Genomic DNA, 23,147 nt, shown 5'->3' with positions numbered 1-23,147 from the left:
CACCCTTAGTACAGACAGTGTAATAATATAACAATAAGGAGGAGGAATACAGTGAACTAATCGAGAACTTTGTGGGATTGTGTGGCAGGAACCACCTTCAGCTCAACATCAGGAAAACGGGTTGCAAGAAGAGCGTTTCACCCCAGTCCCAGTGATCACCAGGTCCTGATCAGTCTGCATCCCTGAGAGCTTCTTAGCCAGCCGGACTGGCTGGACTGTGTAGAACGCATTAGAGAAGTCAAAGAACATGATCCTCCCCATGCTTTGTGGCCTTATCCAGGTGGATGTTAGCTCTGTGAAGCTGAAGATGATATACTAGATACTATTTAACATGCCATTTATGAAGACTATTGGAAATTACATTTTTAGACTTGCCGTGAAATAAACAACCAACAAACAACACATACATGGAGGAGTGACTGTTATTTAATTCATGTGAGGACATACTCCAGTACTTAAGGTAATGTTTCTAAAGCCGGAAGTGACGCCATGTGTTTGCGGTCGGAGCTTGTGAGTGTGGGAGAAGCTACTTAAATTAGCCATCTTTTGCCTGCTCAACATTTTCACGAGTAGTTTTTCCACTATTGCTGTAATGATTTGACCGAAGCTCAAACACACCCCAGTCCCTCAAGAGGAGTTAACGCGGAAAATTGAACGCGACGGAGCCGCCAGAGAGCTACCGACTTTAGCAACAATGTCCAGCCGTCTGGCCTTTCAGACGCAGCTAGCCTCCATTATGGAGGTTCTGGCTAATGCAGCAGTGGCAGAGATTTGTAAACTGGTGGACGACGACTATGCGGTGGTGAATTTACAGATGTCGCAGTGCCAGAGAGAGAACAAAGCCCTGAAAAGGAAACTGCATCTGCTGGAGCTGAAGATGGCCCGAGGAAACGCCGAGAGGAGGCTCCGTGACAGCGCCATGAACAGCAGTCGACTGAGGGTGCAGATAAACACAAGTGACAGGCTGCGAGGGTCCTTACCGTCCACCGGTAAGATTATTATTAGTTAAATGCAGGAGAGTGGATGGCATAAAGAAAAATACATTCAAAACTACACGTGCAATGAGGCATCAAAACACTCAGGAATATTTATTTTCTCCATGAGCGAATCACATAGCTGTTCTCAAAGGAAAATAATGTCTGGTTGAAGCTAGAAAGGTAGGAGTGTCTGTCACATATAAACAAAATGAAACCTTATTTGTGTTACCCTTCAAGATCAGCTTGATAGTTTGATTATAAAGCGTGTTTAGGCGGAAAAAATCAGCCAATGTCTTTATCTTCTCGTTAACGGGTATTCACCAATACTACGAAAGTGCTCCTTTTTAAGAAAAATGAATTCACTTAAGTTGCTATCATGCAATATTGATCCTGGCTTGTAAATGTAATTGATAATAGTGAACCACTTTGATTAGTACTGTACTAGTATGATTAGAAACAGTAGCCCCTTTCACGCTGGTGTTTGGATGCGGCTTTATACGGAGTTTAGAACTCGGTTCTTAGCGGGGGCTTTTAATTTGAAAGCAGCGACCATTAATACCTTGCCTACAACAACAAGCGGACAATGAAGACAGCTACAGAGACCGAGGAGACACTTGCATCTCCTGGATCTATGCGGCTTTTCAGTTGCTCATCTTGATGTCCGTGGATGAAGTGACTGCTGTGATCCGCGGTTTCCTGGTTTTAAAACTCCCTGGCTGTGGGTCTCACAATAGTGTGATTGGATATGAGTCAAACCTTCATGTAAATGCATAATTACGATGAAAGAGACACTTTTCAGATTTACCATAGTTTCATTTTTGGGCAAGCTTATTTTCAATGGGATGCAGGGGCACTTTTACACTAGCATCACATTCACTATTTTTTTTTAAATTTCAAAAAGTACTACTGTCAGGTGAACACTGTGGTTTTACCCCAGGTTTGTTCACTTTAGAACCTGCAGTACTGTCTGAGGAGGGCCTGAAGTTTTGTGGTGGAACTGTGGGCTTTGAGTGTGAGCAGTAACTATTTGTTGCATTATATACAAGTAGGCTGTGAAGTTGGTGGTGTGGCATGAGCAAAGAAGCCCTGTTCAGACATAGTATTATCATTGTCCCAAGTGATCCAATCACTGGTGGACTGTTCTAAGTACAGGTATGAACATCATAATTGTGCTCATTATGCTTGGGCATTCTTAGGTCAGAACTTTACACTGTGTTTTAAGCATCTTAACATGCTCCAAATCTCACCCCAAAATGCAAAATTCAAGTTTCCGTCTCTGCCAGTGAAGGAGTAAGCGCATGCTCGACGGTCGACTACTTTGGACTACCGGAGGACAGGGATGTAAACAAACCAGTATGTAGCTGCTTGCACAAGCACACTGTTTTAATCACTTTTTAAAATTCATTTTGAGTTACACACGCTACAGTGCTGTGTTGTATGATGTCTGCTGATGTTGCATAATTTTTGGGGTGAGACTTGGAGCATGTTAAGACGCTTAAAACACAGTGTAGTTCTGACCCCATGCTGTTAGCTGTCAATGCTAACTCTTCGTTCAAGGAGCCCTGTAAGGGTTGCACCAAAAGTGTTCGCATCTTCGGTACTGGCAAGTCAAGGGTAGTTTGAGCGATAAAACTGCATGTTGAAATCTACCAAAGTTATCCGTTATCCTTTAACCTGCCAGTGTTAGCAGCAGATGTTTGTGAACACACTGTCTGTTTCAACTGATCCAACCATTGAACTAGCAACCACACTATTAACAGACTCCCTTAACAAATTACTCAATTTTAAGAGCTGAGTGGAATAAGTGTTCTACATTAAGTTATTTCTTTCTTTGTGTGTGAAAGGCATTGTGTTGGTGTATTTCAGTGATGTGCATGTTTATTTGCATAGAGCAAAGGGAAATGAGATCCTGTTGTAAATGGTCACTTGAGAAGCATGTCATGACGCATTCTAGAATGAAAGGTGCCAACAGTCCTCTTCTGATTGGATCACTCAGGATAGATGTAAGTATCAGGTCTGATCAGCCTCATAGATAAATGATTTAAAGATCAGTGCTGCTTTCCTGCTGACGAGCCCATCTTAATTAAACAAAAGAAAATGCAGACTGTAATAGGCTGTTGTTGTAATGATATAATATTTTTCAAATAAGAACAGAACATTTTTGAGTTAAACCACAGCACATTTGAACCTGCGTGCAGACATGATGAAGCAGCTCTGTCACACTGTAACATGGATAATTGCCTTTATACTACATTTGTGCAGTCTCATTAATTACATATTGGTCCACATTTTATTATATTCCCAGTTTGATTTTCAACACAGATGTGTACAGAAAAGCCAAATGTGAACAATTATCACACAAATCAACTTTTTCCACTTGGCTTTGATGGAACACTTGGTGTATTACAGTGCTGCAATAAACAATTATTGTTATTGTCGATTCATTTGTAATTGATGAGTAGCTGTTTGGTCTATAAGGGGTCTGAAAAATTGCTCACACCAATTATAAGTAACGGGTTAACAATTGAGTCAATCAAGTTAGTTGTTGACAGCAAATCGATCAACAGATTATTTGCCGTAGCTCTTGTGTATTAGAAACACACATGATGCTACAGGACCTGTAGAGAGCACTATGTTGCAGAAAACATCACAAGCTTATTCTCCTTATTCTTTTCTCTGTTATGGTCAACTTGTCAAGAGCCAGTGTCGACCTACACAGCCAGCAGACATAGAGCCATATCAGCATTCATCTCAAGTGGTGCTTTTGTGTCCATTACAAAATAATACACCAATACACACAGTCAGGATGTGCTTGATTATCAGCGTAAAATTCATGTGTATATTTTGATATTTATTTGAAGACAGCTGTTAAATGGTGGGAAAGATGCTTGCTTTTGTGTATTTTTCCAATTCTGCCTCCAATGTAGTGATACTGTTACCTAGGGATGGTTACCGAAATCTGGTATAAAACGGACCCAGGACTACATTTATAAAGGCCCTGGTACCAATAAGCACTGATGTTATCGGTTCTGCTATATTGATATATATTGATATATGTTCTGCGATATTGAAAATAATGAAGCCATTAGCCTATGTTGTAGGGGTGTCTGGAATATTGTCATTACTCATGAAATTACTTTCTCTCTCTCTCTCACACACACACACATTAAGCATAAGAAGTCCTTCCAAGATGGAGAGATGATAAAAGAGGCCTTCGTTGAGGAAGCTGACTCCTTGTTTCTGGATTTTTGAAACAAACCAGCAAACCATTTTTGTTGTGTTTGTGTAGATGCTGTGTTTGAGCGACAGATGGATGTTCCTCTTTGGTCTGGCAGAGCTGCTGCTGGGGACACAGCTAGCAAGCTGATCCATGCTGAAAGCATCCAGAGTAATGTAAGCACACCACAAGGCACCGTGGAGGACTGGAGACATGATGCTTTTATTTTAAATGGATGTTGTTGCAAGAATAAGAAACCAGGCTTTGCTGAGCGAGTGACAAACCTTCCATGTTTTGAAGTCTCCAGATGTGGAGCTGGTGGAGCCAGAGGCAGTACTGGTAAAGGAGGAGAAGGTGGAGGCAAACATGTCACGGGGTGAAGGAACGGAGGAAAACGTGCCGCTTATTGGAGATGATGGTGAGTACAAAGTCCTGATGCATGTGTATAGAAGACAGTCCTGTATGTAATGCTCAGTATTTTACTCTGCTGTCCCACTGAAAAAACATGCAGGCCTTGAATTATTATCATTAAATTGTTATTGAAAACAGCTACAAGGAACTTTTATTAGGGGGCCCAGCCCGAGGGGCCGAGGGAACGCGTATGCCAGCAGACGTGTTTCCTAGGACCAGCGGTGCCAGGAACCCTATTGTAATTGTAAAGATTTTTTTTTGTCTCCCGCTAAAAGTGGTGCTGTAGGCTAAACCATGCAGAGGAGGGTGGTGCAATTTGGAGGGTTGGTGCAGACACCTGCACGTACCTCAGACACAGAAAACTACATATATCCACCAGCAGGGGACGCTATAACCTAGGCCAATGCGTTTTTGCTTATAACTCCCACACCATATGTCGCACATTCAAAAACCTTGTATTCCCAGATTCCCTGAATGGAGCTGAATCACTTTGCTATGGCCACGCCCACTTCCACCTAGAAAGTTTTTTCACAAAATCGCAAAAACTGGAAAACCTACTTTTTCGAACTCCTCCTTGGGATTTTGTCTGATCTGCGTGAATCTTGGCATGTACACTCTTCACCTGGACCTGATCTAATGTTATCAAAAGAATTTTTTGGCCCGATGACGATAGCCGATATTGGAGGGGGTGCAATTACCGATAGCCGATATGCAACCGAAGTGAGTTTTTGAGCTGGAATGAAAACAGGCCTTGGATTGTGCATAGAATTTGCACTGATATGATTATGCAATAGTACAGTCACAGTGACAGTAGTACAGACAGATGCTTTCTTAAACCAATGTCTTTATTCAAGACTTTTAACATTTAACATTTAAATGACATTTAACATTTGTAGCAGAACTTTCAATAAATAAATAAAAATAAATAAACAAATCTAAATAAACAACATGCTGTCAGTTAGTGTCTACTAATACTTCCCATCAGTGAGTGGCAGGTTGTAATACAGGAAGCATAGCTTCTCTGCATTTGCACCCAACAGGTTGCTTCTGTGAGCTAAGCCAATGTCTCTGGCTGAGCTCTGTGTGCCCCACTAGACAAAATAAATGAGTACACCAGCGCATGCTTTTGTGATTGCCACAATTTTTTTTTCTATCAGTGCAACATTTCACCGATACAACAAAACCCCCTTTAGAAATTGGCCGTTCTCTCGGGCTCCTATATATCGGTGGCCGATAATCGGTCGGTCACTACAAAAATGCATAAATTATTAACAAACAAATTTCTGTAGCGAGCTATAAAATTCAAACTGTATGATGTCTCGGTCAAACTGAATGCTATTAACACCACTTTTGATATCCTTGGGATTTGGCGAATTTTGGCTAAAAATATGTATATATATCTCTTAAACAGCTACAACGATTTTTATGAAATTTGGTCGGTATGATGTAGGACCAATCCTGAGGCCATATCTTGAAGGTGGTCATGACTGGTCAATGTGGGTGTGGCTTAATACAAGATAAACAGCAAACATTAATTTCAGCGAAACTATTATGCTGAGAGCTTTGAAATGTATATGGCACATATAGAATAAGACATAGTTCTTCTGTATCAAAAATTGCAAGTGTACTCCACTAGGTGGTGCTATAATGGATTCAGTCGCATTTTTGCCTGTAACTTCCACATTTGAAGTAACACTTTCACAAACCTTATATCCATATTAACCCATGAAAATGCAAACCCTAACCCTAACCCGTTTTCATGAGGATGCGAGCGTAACAGCAGCAGCAGTTCAACCTCATTAACGGTCCACACAAACGCTTCTGGTTTCCTTGCACTAGCCATTTTTGTCTTCATCTTCTTGTTTTCGAATTCTCCTTCTACTGTCTTTTTGTAAACGCGTGCAAGCTTAGTGTGCATGCTCCATCTCTTCTTCGCCGCCTTTGGTAAATTTCAAGCGCCACCTGGAATGGGAACTACAACGTTTTGAATTGTTTTCAGTGGATCCGTGTTGAAACGATGCTGAGGAAGACGGAGAAAAAAAAGATCATTTTGGTATGTTTAGACAAGGTCTCATTTTCAGATTAAGGGTGTTTATTTCCTATTTTTATTTGATGAATAAGATGTCTCTGTAAGTGGTATATTTAGAGAAGACTGAAGGCTGAAGTTGCAGGAAATGGCCTCCATTGGTACTTAACATAATATACGTAAACGCCTCATAGACTGACGCTGCCTATTGGAGCTGACGTATCAGCGTGGCCGCCATCTTGGATGGGTCTCCAATGTGACCCCCCTGCATTTATATGTGCTGAGGAAGGTGTATCCCCGACTACAATAATCATAACCTCCCGAATTCTTACCGGATTTTCACACGGTTACAAACGGCAGAGATTTAGTTATGATACAGGGCGATGCTACAACCAGGATGGCGGCGACACGGGATTATGTTCCAGCACGCCATGAGCTGCTACGTATATTATGTCTATGCTTAAGACAGTCAACATGCTAGAGCTTCCTCCTCTTGAGAGGGGGGCACCAGGTTCAGCTTATGATGTTCAAACCCCAAAATACCCCAGTTTAGCTTGCACAGTTAACTGAGCTTGCTTGCAGTTTCAGCTAGCAGCAGTAAGCGCAGTCATCTCACAAGAGTTAATGTCAAGTTCTGCAACAAAAGAAAAATCAACTTGAGGTATGATAGACTGCTAGGGGACATCCCTAGTGGTAAGTACCAATGTAAAATCTGTAAAACTCCACATCTGAGCACCACTGCTTGTTGATCATGAAACACACACCTCCCCTCTTGTTCTTTCCTGATTATATTGTCCAGTCCTGGTGGTGAATGAAGAGCTCCTCTGTAACTATGGCGGTGACCCTAACATTCTGCTTGATATGCATCAGCTGTCGTCAGTCCGACCTTATGACAATTTGTTATACATTTCTGGTGGGTAAAAAGAGAAGGTGGCCTAAAAAAAGTGAGCTATAGATCAGTACTTTGGAAATGTACATTATGATTATTATATACATATGAGTTAACCATGGCGTTAATAGTTTCTTATGAACCATGAATATTAATTATGTAATTAATTTCATCTGTAACACTAAGATATTATCAATTCAGTTTTTTCTCCAATTTCTGCCCCACATGGTCTCTGTAAAGGAGTAATGGAGTGTGTGCCTCGTGGAGCTGCAGGACAAAGAGCCAGTATTGAACAGCAGGACACCCAGTCCACTTCCTGCCAGTCGCAGTCCCAGAGCCAGAGCGGCAGGATGAGGCGAAACGGCGGCAGCAGCAGAGGAGTGGAGGTCAGTGACTCCTCTCCTCTCCTTAAGTGTGAACTCAGTGCCTCTGTTGAGGGCATAGACTCACTGCAGGAAACAATAAACCCACACCAGTATATCGAAGATGGCAGCAATGACTCACAGTTTGACGTGTTATGTGACAATGATAAAAGTGCTAACTTGTTGGTTGAGGAGTTTTTTGATGAGCATTCGGGGGTGGAAGTGGAAGGAAGGAGGCCGTCCTGCTCATACTCGATGGCAGCGGCTGATTTCCCATCGACATCTGCCAGTATTAATGGCTGGACTCGTTATGGACCCGGTTTCCCCTTTCCTCAGCTCTCCAGTGACAGCAGCAAAGTACACCAGCGATCAGGCACCAAGGAAAGACGATTTGTTTGCAGCTACTGTGGTAAGGCTTTTAACAGGCCCAAGAAAGTGGAGATCCACCAACGCGTCCACACAGGGGAGAAGCCTTTCAGCTGCTCAACCTGTGGGAAGATGTTCTCTGAGGCCGGGAACCTGAGAAAACACCAAAGAGTTCACACAGGAGAGAAACCCTACAGCTGTGGGTTGTGTGGCAGGGGATTCGCCTGGATAAGAAACCTGAAAACACACCAGCAAAAGAGCCACCCTGAAATTAATACTGTAGTGGAGACCTGGGAACAGACCTGAACTGTCGTCTTACCTGAAGCCTCTTTACTAATGCAGGAGAGACTTGGTAGATCTACGCTCTGCTCAACAGAAAGGAAAAAATGTATACCCAAGACCCTCTGAAGAACTTTATGAATAGATTTTACAATGGTTAACAAAAATGTTTAAACTGTCAATTTGTTTGACAGAAATAAGAAAATATGAGTAGAATTAGAGTATTTTCTGCTATAGGGAGGGGAAACAGCTTAATGACAGACAGTGTGAATTTCACAGTATATAAATCAGTCTTATTAGAAGATATTTCTACACACAGTGTTCTAGTCTAGTGAAGGTAAATGTAGGGACATCGGCATGTAGATCTGAAATGTGTTGTTGTATCTGTTTCTCTCTCACACACACACACACACACTTGAAAAGAACAAAAACATGGTAAATCTCTTTCCAAAAGGTGAGCCAAGAGAAGTTTTGCTGCTGGATTTTCTGCCTTGTCATTGGGCATATATGTAGATTTGAAACTGTTGTTAGTCCAGTTATTTTTGTGTTAACCTCATTTCCTTAAAGCATTTTCGAGACTGATCAGACCCGGTACTATCATCTGTCCTGAGTGATGCAATCACAGATAGACAGCTTTAAGTAGAGGTGTGAACACCCCCAAGATGCATTGAGGACACACTTGAGATCACCCTGACCACATTCAGAGGTTGTCTGGGCTGCATGTGAACACATTTTTTCAGCTGTGTGTACACATATGTGCCCATGCTCACACTGAAGGGCTGCCTTCACAAAAAGAAACAAATAATAAGAGAATGATTTCTGTTTGATTTTCATTGTACTGTAATGTAAAGTATGTGTTAGAGCTTTGTTAACCTGCCAGTGTTGGCAGCAGATGTTTGTGAACACACTGTCCAGTGTTTCCTCTGCATTTATTCAGGACAGGTGTACCATCACAGTAAGAACATTACCACCAGAGACAGACAAACTGAACATTATAATCTAGATAACAAAACAACAGAAAACTCAAACAACCACAAGGCCCAGTGCAAGTAGCCCTTTAATTATGCTATGTCATCAAATGACTGAATATTAACAAAGATTCTGAGACTAGAAAAGGCTGTTAGTGATTACACTATAATGCATGGTATGCCTCTTAACCATTAGACCTCCAAGACACTGCCTCATTAGCTGTTACATGTTTAAACGGTGTTGTTTAGCTTTGGGCACACTCCTATGGCAGCTGTTCTGCCATCCAAGCTCGACCAAATCAACCTGAGAAAATCATGTTTTGCCTCAGAGTTTGTTGTCACACAAAGATTAGCCAAAAAAGTTGCATATTTAAAGACTAAACTACAAAATGTATCAGTCAGTTGTAGGGTAAAGAGCACTGACTGATGTTTATATCAAACAGAGGTCATAAAGTGGTATAACGGAGAACAGCTGGTTCCATTTCAACTTTTATGTATGAGATTGTGAAATGTGGTTTGTCCTGTAATCAGTCTCCCCCCATTTTCCCAAACCATCTTAAAGGAAAAAACTTTGTGTGGTTTTCTGCTTCAAACCCATCAGACCCTACCAATCTTTACAAATGCACATATACTGTTTCACTTTCAAACCAAAAAACATCACTAGAAACAGGCGTGGCAGACTAATCCATATTGGAGTATTCAGAGCAGCAAGGACAGTTCATGTGGAGTCCCAACAAACTAGAGTATCTCCACACTGTGGTTTATTTGGGTTATTTGGTTGGAATGAATAATAAGTTCTGATGTTGGAATTCAGTCTTGGCCAATATTCAGTCATTTATTCTTTCTGAAAATGGTATGCATGCACTTCAACAAAAAAAAACAAACAAACAAAACTAAAAGTTTGAGAGAATTGTTCAGGAGTGGATTGTTTTTCTAAATGTCACACATTTCATGTGTTTTGTAGCTGAAACATTATGCATGTTGTATGCAGCGTTTCATTTATGGAATAAAATACCCTTCTTAAACCACTGGAAAGTCTTTTTTTATGAACCACTTCTGTAGAAAATAAATTGTCCTGACTTTGACTCCCAGATGAACAACCTCAGTTTGTATAACTAGTATGGAGAAAAACTGACTTGCTCACTGCTCCTCAATCCAAGGCTGGTGTAAATCAGTGACTGAGTATTTTTAAACTAGTTCCTCTGAACTATTTGTCCCAACGATTTAATAATTTTAGATCAAACCAGTCAACATATAAGCTTAAGTAATCAACACAATGAAACAACAGTGCTGATGTTCTCTCAAAGACATCTGTTTACTGTGTCAAAGAGCTATCCAGTTAGCATGCTAACCAGCAAGCCCCTGCCCATCTTGTCTCCTAATACCACTTAATACCTCACGAGGTGATCATCTGATGGACACTGTAGTTTCAGCTGGGAGATGTAAAAGCAGCCAGTTCACTACTTAGTCTTATAAGTTGACAACAGAAACTCCCAAAATGTCTAGAAAGGAAACATAACATTTATTTTAACAAGATCAACAGAAAAATACAAGTGTACACTGTCTAAATTCAACTTTCTCTCTCTTACTGAACTAAGACGAGCTTAATCGCCTTGTTAACTCACCGTGAAACTCATTCATTCACTCTGGACAGGAACTGAATCAAAGTCACCAGAACAGTCTTGGTTTGTCTTTCGACAATCACCTCTGGTTTGGTCCAAATAAATCATCAGTTCACAGAGTAAGATGTGAAAGTATTCCAGCTCTACATGCTGTTTTGACAATCTGCTCATGTCTGGCCCTCGCTCTCTGCTGCTTCATGCCTCTTGACTCCACCTTCCGTGTCTTCTCGTCCCTGGAGTCATAGTCCCGGTCAGAGCTGCTGTAAATCACCTCCATACTGTATCCCCTGTCCTCAAACTGACCTCCACCACTCTCAGAGGCTGTGTTCAGTCCCAGTCTGCTGTCCAGCCATGCTTACTGGGAGGTGCTTAAGCAGATCCCCATGCTTGTGCTAACTCTCCCTGTCTTTTAATGTTGCAATCCTGGAAGACTCCTGTCAGCTTATAGGGCCACTTAGCTTCACATCGAACTGAACTATTTGCTAACTTTCAGCCAATGCCAGCTAAAGCGAACTGTATGTTTGCAGTTTGGCTGACCCAATAGTTTTGGAGCTACCATCAAAGTCTGACCACAGTTTTAAAGTTACACCTTTCAATTTTCTAAAGAACAATGAAAGGAAATATTGCAACATTGTCATAATGGGCTTTAGTAACTTAATCAGGTTTTGTTGCTGCCCAGTGTCAGTTTTTGTATGAAATTACATTTCCTTATTAAAGCTGCATAATCATTTTTTTGCTATTCTAAAAATGGATGTAAAGACTGTTATAAAGAGTATCATCACTCTATAGTCCTAAGTGATATGAACTATGAACGTGTATGAAGTGCTCTAATGTTGTGTGTCTGCAGTGCATTAACATCCAACATTTCCTTAATTTACTGTATGTGCAGAAGGAGGAGGAGCCAGATGTGGTGCTGGTGAAGGTGGAGGAGGTGGAGCCAGTGACGGGGAGCCAGACAGGCCTCAGCATACAGGAGGGTGAGTGGACACATCCAACTGTAATGATCCTTACAATATAAAGTACATATTCAAGAAGTAATTTATTTGTCAGTATACAACATATGTTTTATGGTTAGCTGTGGAGGATGAGTTCAGGTCCCCACAGCTTAAGGAATGAAGCTGCTCTGTAGTTGGGTGGTATAGCAAGATGGCAGCAGGGTGATCAGACTGTCTGGATGGGTGTTGTCTTTTGGTCTCTTTGGGCTCTGTGCAGACATCTCACTGCACCAATACTGTTTGGGATGTTTATAGTTATAGTTTATAGGATGTGTTTTTATTGCTCCTCTGTAAAAGTTGAAAAAAAAACTTTAAGGAGGAAGCATCATAGATCCTGTGGGGTTTTTTTGTCTTTTTCTTTTCTTTTACCTGGGTGGGGTTGTATGGTATGTTACCTGTGATGTTGATTTTCAAAAACTAGAACTGGTTACTGACTCAACCTCAGTTCCACTCATGTAGACAGTCTTTCCAGTTATTCTTACCCAGCATGGCTACTTTTGTTTTATCAATTTAAAAATTAAATGCCTGCTTCCTGTACAGTAGCAAATTATATTGGAAAAGCAACTACAAGTGCAGCATCACAATAATATCATAAAGATAATAATCACAATACAAGTAATTAGATACCAGTACATTTTAGGGCGTTTAGCAGATGCTTCTGCCCAAAGCAACTTACAGTAATTCATACATAAAGTGGTGGCTGTCAGGCAGGGTCATGCACCTCTCACAGACCTAAAGGATTGAGGTGCCAAATGCCTCTTTGTCACATCTTCAGCCAAGGGACGTGCACAGACATTTTTGGGGGGCAGGGGCTTGAACAACATATGGGGGTACTCAAACCACCGAAAAAACCTCTCTATTCCCATTATGCACACACTTTATTCCTTGAAGAATCCACACATTTGAAATAAATTTATGAATGAATTCATTGTTCACTTGTATAGACAGGTTTAGTCACATCTGATCAAAGAGAGGATTTCTTGAGAGGAAAATAAGTTAATATACAATTTAATGGCATCCAAACAGATTTCCTGTTTATAAAAGAACACATTTTTTTTTAAGACATCATGATACTGACTATTGATTTTATGGAAGAATAATTCAAATAATTGAAATATTGAGCCAGACGTGCTACATTTCTGAACTGGAATGGAAAAATACAACTTTTTCAAAATGTAGTTTATGTAAGGGAGTAGGTTTGCATGTAGACCCACTCCACCAAGCACTGACAAGTTTAATCACTAAATCACTCAGTACCTCTCTCTCTATTTCCAGGGTTGGTGGAGTCGAGCACCGATGACTACAGAGCAGGCATGCCATTTGATGAAACCACACATGTTTCCACAAATCTGCCATCTGACATGCAGGAGTCTGGGCGGGGCTTCTCAGAGGTCAGCTATGGCCATTCCTTGCTGTGGAGAAATGGGAGGGGTACTTATTGTCATGATGACAGCCTCCCAGGGCCATCGTCACACTGTGTCCCCCTGTCATACTTGCCCAACACACTCATTGTCGCAGAGCCAGGCAGTTCTGGGAGGGGATTGGCTGTTGAGAATTCAGCAGGAAGGGGGTTGGCTGCTGAGAGCTCCATAGGCTTCCACACTTCTTTGTCCTTTCAGCAGCAGCCTCCTGTTATTGATCTTTCAGAGGAACCCAGCACTGCTCAAGTTTTAGGTCAGATACAGGGGCCCCAAAAGTTTTTGGATCCAGGTCAAAGTCCAGTTCAGGGAGGTTTTAGCAGTGCTGATATGCAGCAGAAAACCGCCAGGAAAAGGGTTTGCATCTGTAGGTTCTGCAGTAAAGCGTTCAGCTCCCCAGCAAATTTAGAATCACACCTCAGGACTCATACAGGAGAGAGGCCATATGGCTGTAGTATTTGTGGCAAAAAATTCTCACAGTTCTGGAACCTAAAGATCCACAAGAACATCCACACTGGGGAGAGACCGTACCAGTGCTTGCTTTGCCCCGAGAGGTTCTCTGATCCCAGCAACCTGAAAAAACACCAAAAGAGACACCATCCACAAATGTAGACCAATATCACTAATACCATGCTGTTACTATGTTTCAAAAGGAGTCAGAAATACGAGCTTTAAATTTCACACAATGGCAAGATGATGACCACAGTGTCAAACAACACTATCCATCCATCCATCCATTATCTGTACATTATATGTACGCCGCTTAATCCTCTGCAGGGTCGCGGGGCAAACAACACTAATAACTCTTCAATTTTCTAAATTACATAATGTATCAAATAAAAAAATGTGTTTAAATAGTGTCAAATGATAGCCATTGTGACCAAATAAAGGCTGGTCCCTAATAAACATCAAGGACAGGTGGAATAGTTGTACTGTGATGGCGCACATGGTAAATTCATTATAATGTCCGCACAGATTTGACAACATTAATTCCATCATTGCAGTACAGTCATGTCATGTCATATGGACTGTTCAGCTGAGAACACTTTCTCTTCCCTTCAGAAAATCTGTTCTTATTCAGGAAATGTAAATGTAAATTAACGGTAACTTGATCTTTGAAACTCAACACTATTTACATGTATTTCAAATTCATAGGCTACCAGGAACAGGAGGGCTTTTGAGACTTGTAATGTGGAAGATCTGTGCTTGATTATTATTTATTATTATTTTTTTTCAATTGCTGTTAAGCCACTGTCACCTCACCACCTAGACAGGTGTCTCACATAAATAGCCTACCAAGGAGAGGAGCAACTCGGCAATACAAAAACATCTTTGGCTGTTCTGTATTTCAGCCAGTTGAAATTGGCAATTTAACAAATCCATTTATCAGTAGTTGTTGTGTGTGGCCAGGCACAGGAGAGTCTGCTTTTGAAAGGTTTGACTGTTACCAATTCTTTGTTTCTGCATGGAGTGTAATTTCTGCAGATGTTCACTCATCAGACATCACACTTTTGCACCAGCTACAACTTTTCATATATACATTTTTGAATTAGTTTGTACAAAGCTGGTGAGCAACTAGGGTGGCCAGGTGTTTTTGAGCCACCCCAGTAGATCCGTCCCCCCTGGACCGGAAATAATTAGTGAATTAAACTGCATTTGTTGTAGAATGGACAGCGGTGGTGAGCATGACATATTCCTGTTGATGTCTCTCAGTAATGCAGGACCTCCGATACATATTTTTGTCTTTGTTTCATCTACAGGAATAATTTTCTTACTGAGGAATGTGTCTTTTTAAAATGTAACAATTATGTGACATATAAGCCATTGTAGCCTAAACATATACTGTAAATGTAACACAAACTTTTTCTATTGTGTCACAATTTTGTAAATCCTGCTGAATGTTCACAGTTTGCAATGTAAATCATTAAAACTGGATTAAAACTCAACTTGTGAATTTGTTTTTTTCTTTTAAACCATACATTACAAAATTGTGACACAATATTATCAAGTCTTTAAGTAATACAGTACAATGTGTGTCCATATATACAGATTTCACACAGATGTCTATATGCCTTTTAGACTAAAGTCCATATAAGTAAAATTAGATTTCACCACATTTCTGAAGAGAAGAGGTGCTTTTCACCGAAGGGCCCCTTTAGATTTTTTTCACTTTGAACATTTCTGTACTGTCATCGGGAGAAGCCATCAGATAATGTTGTGTGGTATAATGTGAGCCTTTACAATTTAAGTCTTGTCATGATGGCAGTTTTCCAGCCACAACATGAGAGGATGCAAAGATGAATTATGACAGCAGATACTGTTGTTGGTTATGAGGTGAAGTTCCTCAGTGCAGATTAATGCTCATCATTCTGTTGTCAAGATGTCCCAGACATTAAAAAAACACTAGTCACATCATGAACCAACAATGGCCTATTTTGTGACTATAAAAGCCTTTGTTAGGGACAGAGGACTGCATGCAATCATTACTGGAACCAATGAATTATTTAAAGGAACAGTCCACAAAATGTTTCTTGAGCTTCACAGCAAAAAGTGTTGCAGCATTTTCCTAAACAACTGAAGCAGCAGGGTACATGTTTTAAAACATACATACATAAAAACAAACAACTAGCGGATTGCAGTTGTAGGCCTCTGTGCCCCAGGGATATCTTTTACATTTTAAAACAATGTATCTTCATCTTTACATCTGTTTTAATTTTGTATGAATTTATGGCATTGGCACATGCAGTAGTCACATTGCAGTGTGAAATCAATTGAGGTATTCTCAGTTTATTCACTGTTGTCGAGGCATTAAAGCTGAACGTTAAGGTCACTCAGCAGTTACTGTGGTAAGAAAACCAAAACTTCGCTATGTCATTCCCCCCCCCCCCCCATCACCGTGCAGTCTCTAGTTCTGACTGTCTCTTGATGTCAGCGAATAGGTGACTCCAGCTCCGTACCGACAGACCGACAAGAAAGTGGCCTCTTTTCTCCTTTAACTCTCTACAACAAAGTGAGGAAACATGTGTCCCCATGTGTCCAACTGAACCCTGATGAGACCGAAGTCATTAACATCTGGTTTTAATACATTTCTCTTCTGCTCACCCCCCATCCCCCACCTTCCCGTCCTGTCCCCAGTCTGCAGCAGCTCAGTCACAAGACCCAAGCAGTATAGTGGCAGTCCAGCTGAGGGTTCCAGACACCAACACACCAGCTAGCCCCAACACACAACAGCAGAGATCCAATAACAACAATCCTCTGAGCTCTGAATACACACTGTTTGAACTGGAGACATTCTTCACCCGGTGGGCCCCTGATGGTGACTCCGTATCGACCGCTGGTGGCCCTTCATGTTCTTTCACTGTGGATGACTCCTCAGAGTGTGACCAGGATGGAGTTATTATTGTGGAGAGTGAACTACAACCTCAGCATGTGCTTCAGCCTCCTCAAGGCTCAGTTTCCTCAGCAGTGAGGATGACTGGAGGGCAGAGTATCTCCTCTGAATCTGACCATTCCAGAGTTCACACCCAGCCATCGGTGTCACAAGGTGAGGGATCATCTATTTTCCTTTGGGAGCCTTCTTGTGCCATTGTTTTGTTTTTATTTTCTTGTTAAATTTGTAGAAATGATCATGTCAGGAGATGATAACTGCAGCAACAAAAATAAAGATCATATAATTCAAGATTTTGAATGGAGTGATAGACACAGAGACATGGGGTGACCTGTGATCTTTTACCTATGTGTAAATGTGTCCTCGGGGTCTACTCAACTATGTCTTTTGTGAAACACGATGAAGTGACAGCAACAGTCATATTTGATTCAAGGCTGTCTGTTGTCTGTCTCCATGTGGTTCACTTTAATGTAAGTTAAATGTTCATGCTCTGCAAGTGCTGCGTATGTTGGTATAGTGCTAACATACGCAAAGGGATGTTTGTTAACAAATATCAACTGATCGAAATGGCTACAACATTCTAAATCATTAGTGCATATGGGCCTCTTCTTTTCTGTCCATGGATAAAGTCAAGGCTCAGTTCTTGAATTAGGAGAAACACGGTTTTTGCTAAATTATATATACTAGTGCAGTGCCCATAGGAAATATGTATTCCTATAGAAAAGTGGGAGGATAAGTAGCTTTTTCATGGATGGCCAAATGAGGCTGTGTTTGAAGGTGGGACGTCAGGGATATTTAGGTTTGTTGTGAAATCTGATATTCCAAGGTATGATTGGCCGTTTTTGACTATTTTTGATTTTGCCATTATATTTCACCTTAAAAACTATTTACTTGGTGTCATTATTTTCAGCACAACCTCAGATGTATGACTGTACAGTTATTTTTTTTTTTTATTTTGACATACTGTATTAACACAATGGACCTAAAATCACAAAAAAAAAAATCTGAGTAGTAAAGGTTTTTTTTCCTGTGAAAACCACAAATATGTTTAACAACCCATTTTTTATTACCTACAATGCAAATATAAATTGTTGTTTGCTAAATATGTGCATACATTTTAAATATTTACAAAGTTATATGTAACTATTTACATTTAAATGCAGGCAATGCTCAGGTCTTGTGGTGCCAAAACTTTACTGTTCATACACAACAGTACTGTCAGCCGGGGGACGGACAGACGGAGAAGACCGCGGCAGCCCACAAACACCTGCGCGTCGGACGGTTCTTAGGCTTACATTAGTTTTGACTAAAGTTGAAGAAATATGTTCTCTCATTTTTTTCAATTGCAACCTATTCTGTTTCGATCTCAAAAGAAAAATATATATATATGATTACCACTTACTCTTTTTTGCTCTCAAATCTCTTATTTGGTTTCATATCTATTTTATTTGATTGAATAATAAAGGAACAAAATTCTCTCCATACACTACACACTAAATACACTACACCAAACACTACCTAACACACCAACTATACACTCCAAACACACTAAATATCACAAATCTCTCAACTCTCAATATCGCTGGCTGTCTCTACACCAGGGATCACCAACCTTTTTGAAACTGAGAGCTACTTCATGGCTACCGAGTCATACGAAGGGCTACCAGTTTGATACACTCTTCTGAAATAACAAATATGCTCAGTTTGCCTTTAGTTACATATGATTATCAATGATTAATGATACTCATCTATGTGAAGACACAGATCACGCTAATGATTTCTCACAATAATTATCAACAATGACTTAACAACCTGGGAGACAAATAATATTAATATTCAGTTTTCATTTTTAGAACAGGCCTGAGGGCTACTCATGTGGTCCTTGGGGGCTCCCTGGTGCCCGCGGGCACCACGTTGGTGACCCCTGCTCTACACCGACTGTCGTTGCCTGTCATTCATCCGCCTACGTCCCTCCCACAACTTCCTGTTGCCCAACAACCAAACTTGCTGCTTGGACACTTTCGTGACAGAAGCCCGTTTTTACCTTTTCTTCCTGCACCAGACACAAAGCAAACGTGACAGCAATGTTTGCAAAAAAGTGTGGTGGACATTGTTTACCGTAAGTTTGGTTTTGGACCTGCCGGTGCGTCTGTCGACTCGGGAGGTGGGCCATGTGGGCTAGCGGCTAGCAGCTAGCTACACACGAGCATCCACAGATTCCGATTCCACTTTGTTGCCCGCACATATCGGATCTCCTCAGACCCGAAAAGACGCGGTCTGGACTCGTTTAGTCTCATTAATCCACAACAGTCAGTTTAGATGCACAGAACAGAACAGGATCAGTGATTGGCTCTGGTGCGCACGTGGCTACGGTGTGCAGTGATTGGCTCTGGTGTGCACGTGACTGTGGTGGCTACGGTTAGCAATGCTAGCGTAATTGGTAAAGCATTTATGAAATAAATTATTAACGGTATCATTGCAGTCCAAACAAATGCGATATTGCACACCCTTGAATCAAACAGCAGCCATGTCGAAACTCTCAGGTCAGTCTGATCCTGATCTGTAGAGATATTTGAGGAACAGACACACACACACACACAGATTCCTTGCGTTTATAGAGATGACATTATATGAATAAATATCAAACATTAAATTGACATTTTTTTTTTGTTGTTTTGTTTTTTTACTGTCATTGCACCAGCAGATTTAGATTTAGAGTGTGTACGTTTCATGTTTGAGCCATTGAGAGAATGATGTTGTGGATGTGCACTGACACATTTTTCGGCTCCCAGCTCTGTCAGCAGGGACTGTGTCCATACCTCTGAGGATGCAGACTCCATCTTCCCAGCCTTTATGGAGCAGAACATCAGCCATGATAAGAAGTGCCAAGGCTCAGCTGCTGCAGCAGCATCGCAACACCAGCAGGATGTCACAGCAACAACAGACCACACTGTCCTCCAGCACAGCTGCTGTCAGTAATGCTGGCAGTGCTGATAAAACAAGTATCTCTGGTATCAGCTCAAGCAGTAGGACTACGAACTCCACATTTGCTCCACAGTCACCTTTACCTATCAGGGGCACCACAGCAGTATTGACCAGCCTCGAAGTGTCCATAGCGGCACAGCATCAAGCCAGCCTCTTGGCTCACCACAGTCAAAGCCAGGGTGCCAGCATTGTTCCTGGTGAACGTCGCAGGAAGAGCTATGTATGCCGATCCTGTGGCAAGGCATTCTCCGGCCTTTCCAATTTGGAGGCTCACGAGAGAGTCCACACAGGAGAGAAACCCTTTCGCTGTGACACCTGCGGGAAACGCTTCTCAGAGGCCGGAAACCTGAAGAAGCACCAGAGAGTTCACACAGGGGAGAAACCCTTCAGCTGTGACCAGTGTGGTAAGCGGTTCGCTTGGATCTGCAACCTGAGGACACACCAGCAGTCTGCCACTGGCTGTGGCCCACAGGCCAGGGGAGGGTTAGGTCTAGGTTGATCACAGTGTAGATAGTATGGATAGACAGGACTGTTATAGTTAATACTATTTAATTCACACACACAGAGGTACATTGTCATTTCTTTATTATTAAAGATATATAGTGCATTAAAATGTCTAGTAATGGTGAGACTTATATATTTTGTTCACTTTTGTTCTTACATTATCCCAAATGTTTCCAACATTGGTCAAACTCAGAGAGTTACACAAGTTTACTTATGGTAACGGTGCACTTCATTTGACACCTGACGCCTGACACTCTGACATCCTGTAGAGTCAGAGAGTGAGGATGAAGTCAGAGAATGAGACCAAATCTAACATTAATAAAACTGGAAAACATTACCTTGTCCATTAACATGTGTGCCTGAGTCACATAGCTTTTCATCAGCAAATGGTGGTATGATGTATTCTTTACTATTGTATCAAACACTGCGTTGCTCTCTCTCCATTCTCCCCTCTCCTGTATGTAACGTTATGTTCATGAGATGAAGTCAATTTCCCCTCCAGTTCCAGTCCGCAGTCAACATTACAGAACATCAACACCAGAAAATGGAGGTTACCTCCACAGATGACTGCTGCAGTCAGGTTGATAAACAGGACTAAAGATAAATTCACTTTTTAATCCCAAAAGTAATTTCTGAGTGCTCCTCCCATTGGATCAGAGCAAAATCTGATGTGATTATTGGTGTTTATTCTTCCAGATGGCCATTCTCTGCAGTCGACTCTGAGGCTCTGAGCAGCTTAGCAGTAGCACTCCTTACACAACCCTTGGCAAATATATTCTGTTTTGTTTTGGATTGAGAGACCTTAGTTTTGAATGAGAAAGACTTGGTTTATTAAATAGTGTTACAACAATACAAAGTGTGACACTAATGGAAAACTGTTTAGCTACAGATCTGCAGTTACAGGACCAAACCTTTTTTATGCTTTAGCTCACGCTATAATTCACGTGTACTCTATATTACTAGTGACCATTTACCAAGGTAGGTCACAGTTTGTTAGAGAGTTTTGAAAGTGTTCTTCCAGGCAGTCACCTGTTTCATCCAGTTTGTGGGATTTAGTGACATCTGGTGGTGGTGTTGCAGATTTCAACCATCTGAGTACCCCTCTGTCTGACCCTGCTCTTCCAAGAGAGTAGAAAACTTAAAAATTGTGACAGACCCTCTCAAGACTCAGTGTTTGATTTGTCTGTTCTGAGCTACTGGAATCATGATGTTGCGACATTACAGACTGAGGAAGGATCCTCAACCTCTGTCCATAAAATGGTTTGTTGTCACAGAAACACTAACACTCGCTAATCTTAGTTTAAGTTGATTATACACCAATGTTTCTGCTAGTAGGTCTCCCTAAATCCCACAGTCTGAACCTTTCATGTTAATTTGCTAAATGTTAATGAAAGCACATCAGAAATTCCAGTAGCCTATGGTGTACTTTGGAAAATTGTTGCTAGTAATGTCATTTATACTTGACTTGTACTAAAAGTGAACTTTTTTTTTTCTGGTCTTTCTCTTACTTGTTCTCAGTTGTAGACAAAAACACCCTGGTGTTATGCCACCACCAGTTCACCTCCCAACTGGAAACAGACATTTCTTTAGTAGAATTTGATCTGATAGCATTTGGTTCAACAACAGACAATATGACTGGTCAAAAAGTTTGTGCAGAGGATTAGATGAAAAGAACAAATATTTCACATGTATTTTTTGACACTGTGAGAATGCAAATTGTTAATGGTGCCAGCCCAAGCCGAAATCTTGTCATTATAATGACTCTGAAAGATGTCATGCTGATGTGTTTTCATTAATGTAATTTATTGATAAGCAAAAATACGGAGACGTTAGTATAATTATAATTATAACTATGGTCACAATGTGTCTGACAGTCCTGTACTTTTGTCCTTATTTTTTGCTGTCTTCTTATGTCCCACCATACGATGAGCCCTTTTCAGCAGCAAAGTCTGGGAACCAGTCATTGACATGTTTTTTTTTACTGTGGACACTAAATATATTTTGTTCAATGTACAAAGTTGTAATGTTGAGATGGTCTTCTATCATTAATAGTCACAGAAATTAAGTAAAAACTCCATCCATCAAAGTCCCAGCATGTGTGTTGAGTTGAGCACCATTAGTTGAGAGACCAATAATTCTTCAGCACTCCAGACTTACCACTACATGTAATGGTTTTGGTTTAAACATCAGAATAAATGAGCCACAGTAAAAGGGAGGGTGTTTGTAGCTTAATGCCATGGGCTAGCAGCATTGTCTGTGTAGTTAGTTTTCCTCTACAACTGAAGTGGCTTGTTTCTCAGTCACAAAATGATCTCATGATTGTTCACAGATTTGCGCATGGATTGTGTGGATCTGAAGCCAGCCTATGTTTTACTTGTATCAATTACAATTGGTCAATTAAAAGCACAGAGAAAAAAAAGAACATTTGAATGTGTAACAGAGGATCATTTCGATACATCAACCTTTGGATTATGGGCCCAGCACGCTTCCGCTGCGCCACTCACTTTACTTGCAGAAACAACACTACATACATTTTTCAATTTAGATCAATTGACGACATTTCTGTTTGCGTTTCAGCCCGTGGTGAGATATCATGTTATCCAGTATCAGAGCCAGTTCTTCGTGAAATGGCGGCCTTTCTACTGCAGACACATGCTGCACAACAGGAGACTGTAACGTGTGTTAGACATACTATCCTTATATTCTCAGTACTGCCTGTCTTTCAATACATCTTGTTTCA

At 41.0% G+C, this 23,147-nt stretch overlaps 1 protein-coding gene across 2 annotated transcripts; it reads left to right on the top strand.

Annotated features, from left to right (window-relative positions):
• The first annotated feature begins 483 nt into the window (after positions 1-483).
• Positions 484-22,831, top strand: si:ch211-89o9.6 (zinc finger protein sens). Of its 2 annotated transcripts, XM_037102129.1 has the most exons (9): positions 484-989; positions 4,267-4,370; positions 4,495-4,612; positions 7,431-7,544; positions 7,761-7,906; positions 12,007-12,094; positions 13,388-13,503; positions 16,666-17,074; positions 19,711-22,831. In XM_037102129.1, the coding sequence occupies exons 1-9, from the start codon at positions 695-697 to the stop codon at positions 20,400-20,402; spliced, it is 2,082 nt and encodes a 693-aa protein (XP_036958024.1). In that variant the 5' UTR covers positions 484-694; the 3' UTR covers positions 20,403-22,831. The 2 variants fall into 2 exon arrangements, with proteins under 2 accessions (XP_036958024.1, XP_036958033.1); XM_037102138.1 differs by lacking the exon at positions 7,431-7,544.
• Positions 22,832-23,147: the final 316 nt, after the last annotated feature.

The sequence above is a fragment of the Acanthopagrus latus genome, chromosome 1 (genome assembly GCF_904848185.1).
Source record: "Acanthopagrus latus isolate v.2019 chromosome 1, fAcaLat1.1, whole genome shotgun sequence".
Lineage (NCBI taxonomy): Eukaryota > Metazoa > Chordata > Actinopteri > Spariformes > Sparidae > Acanthopagrus > Acanthopagrus latus.
This window is presented reverse-complemented; position numbering and strand designations above follow the sequence as displayed.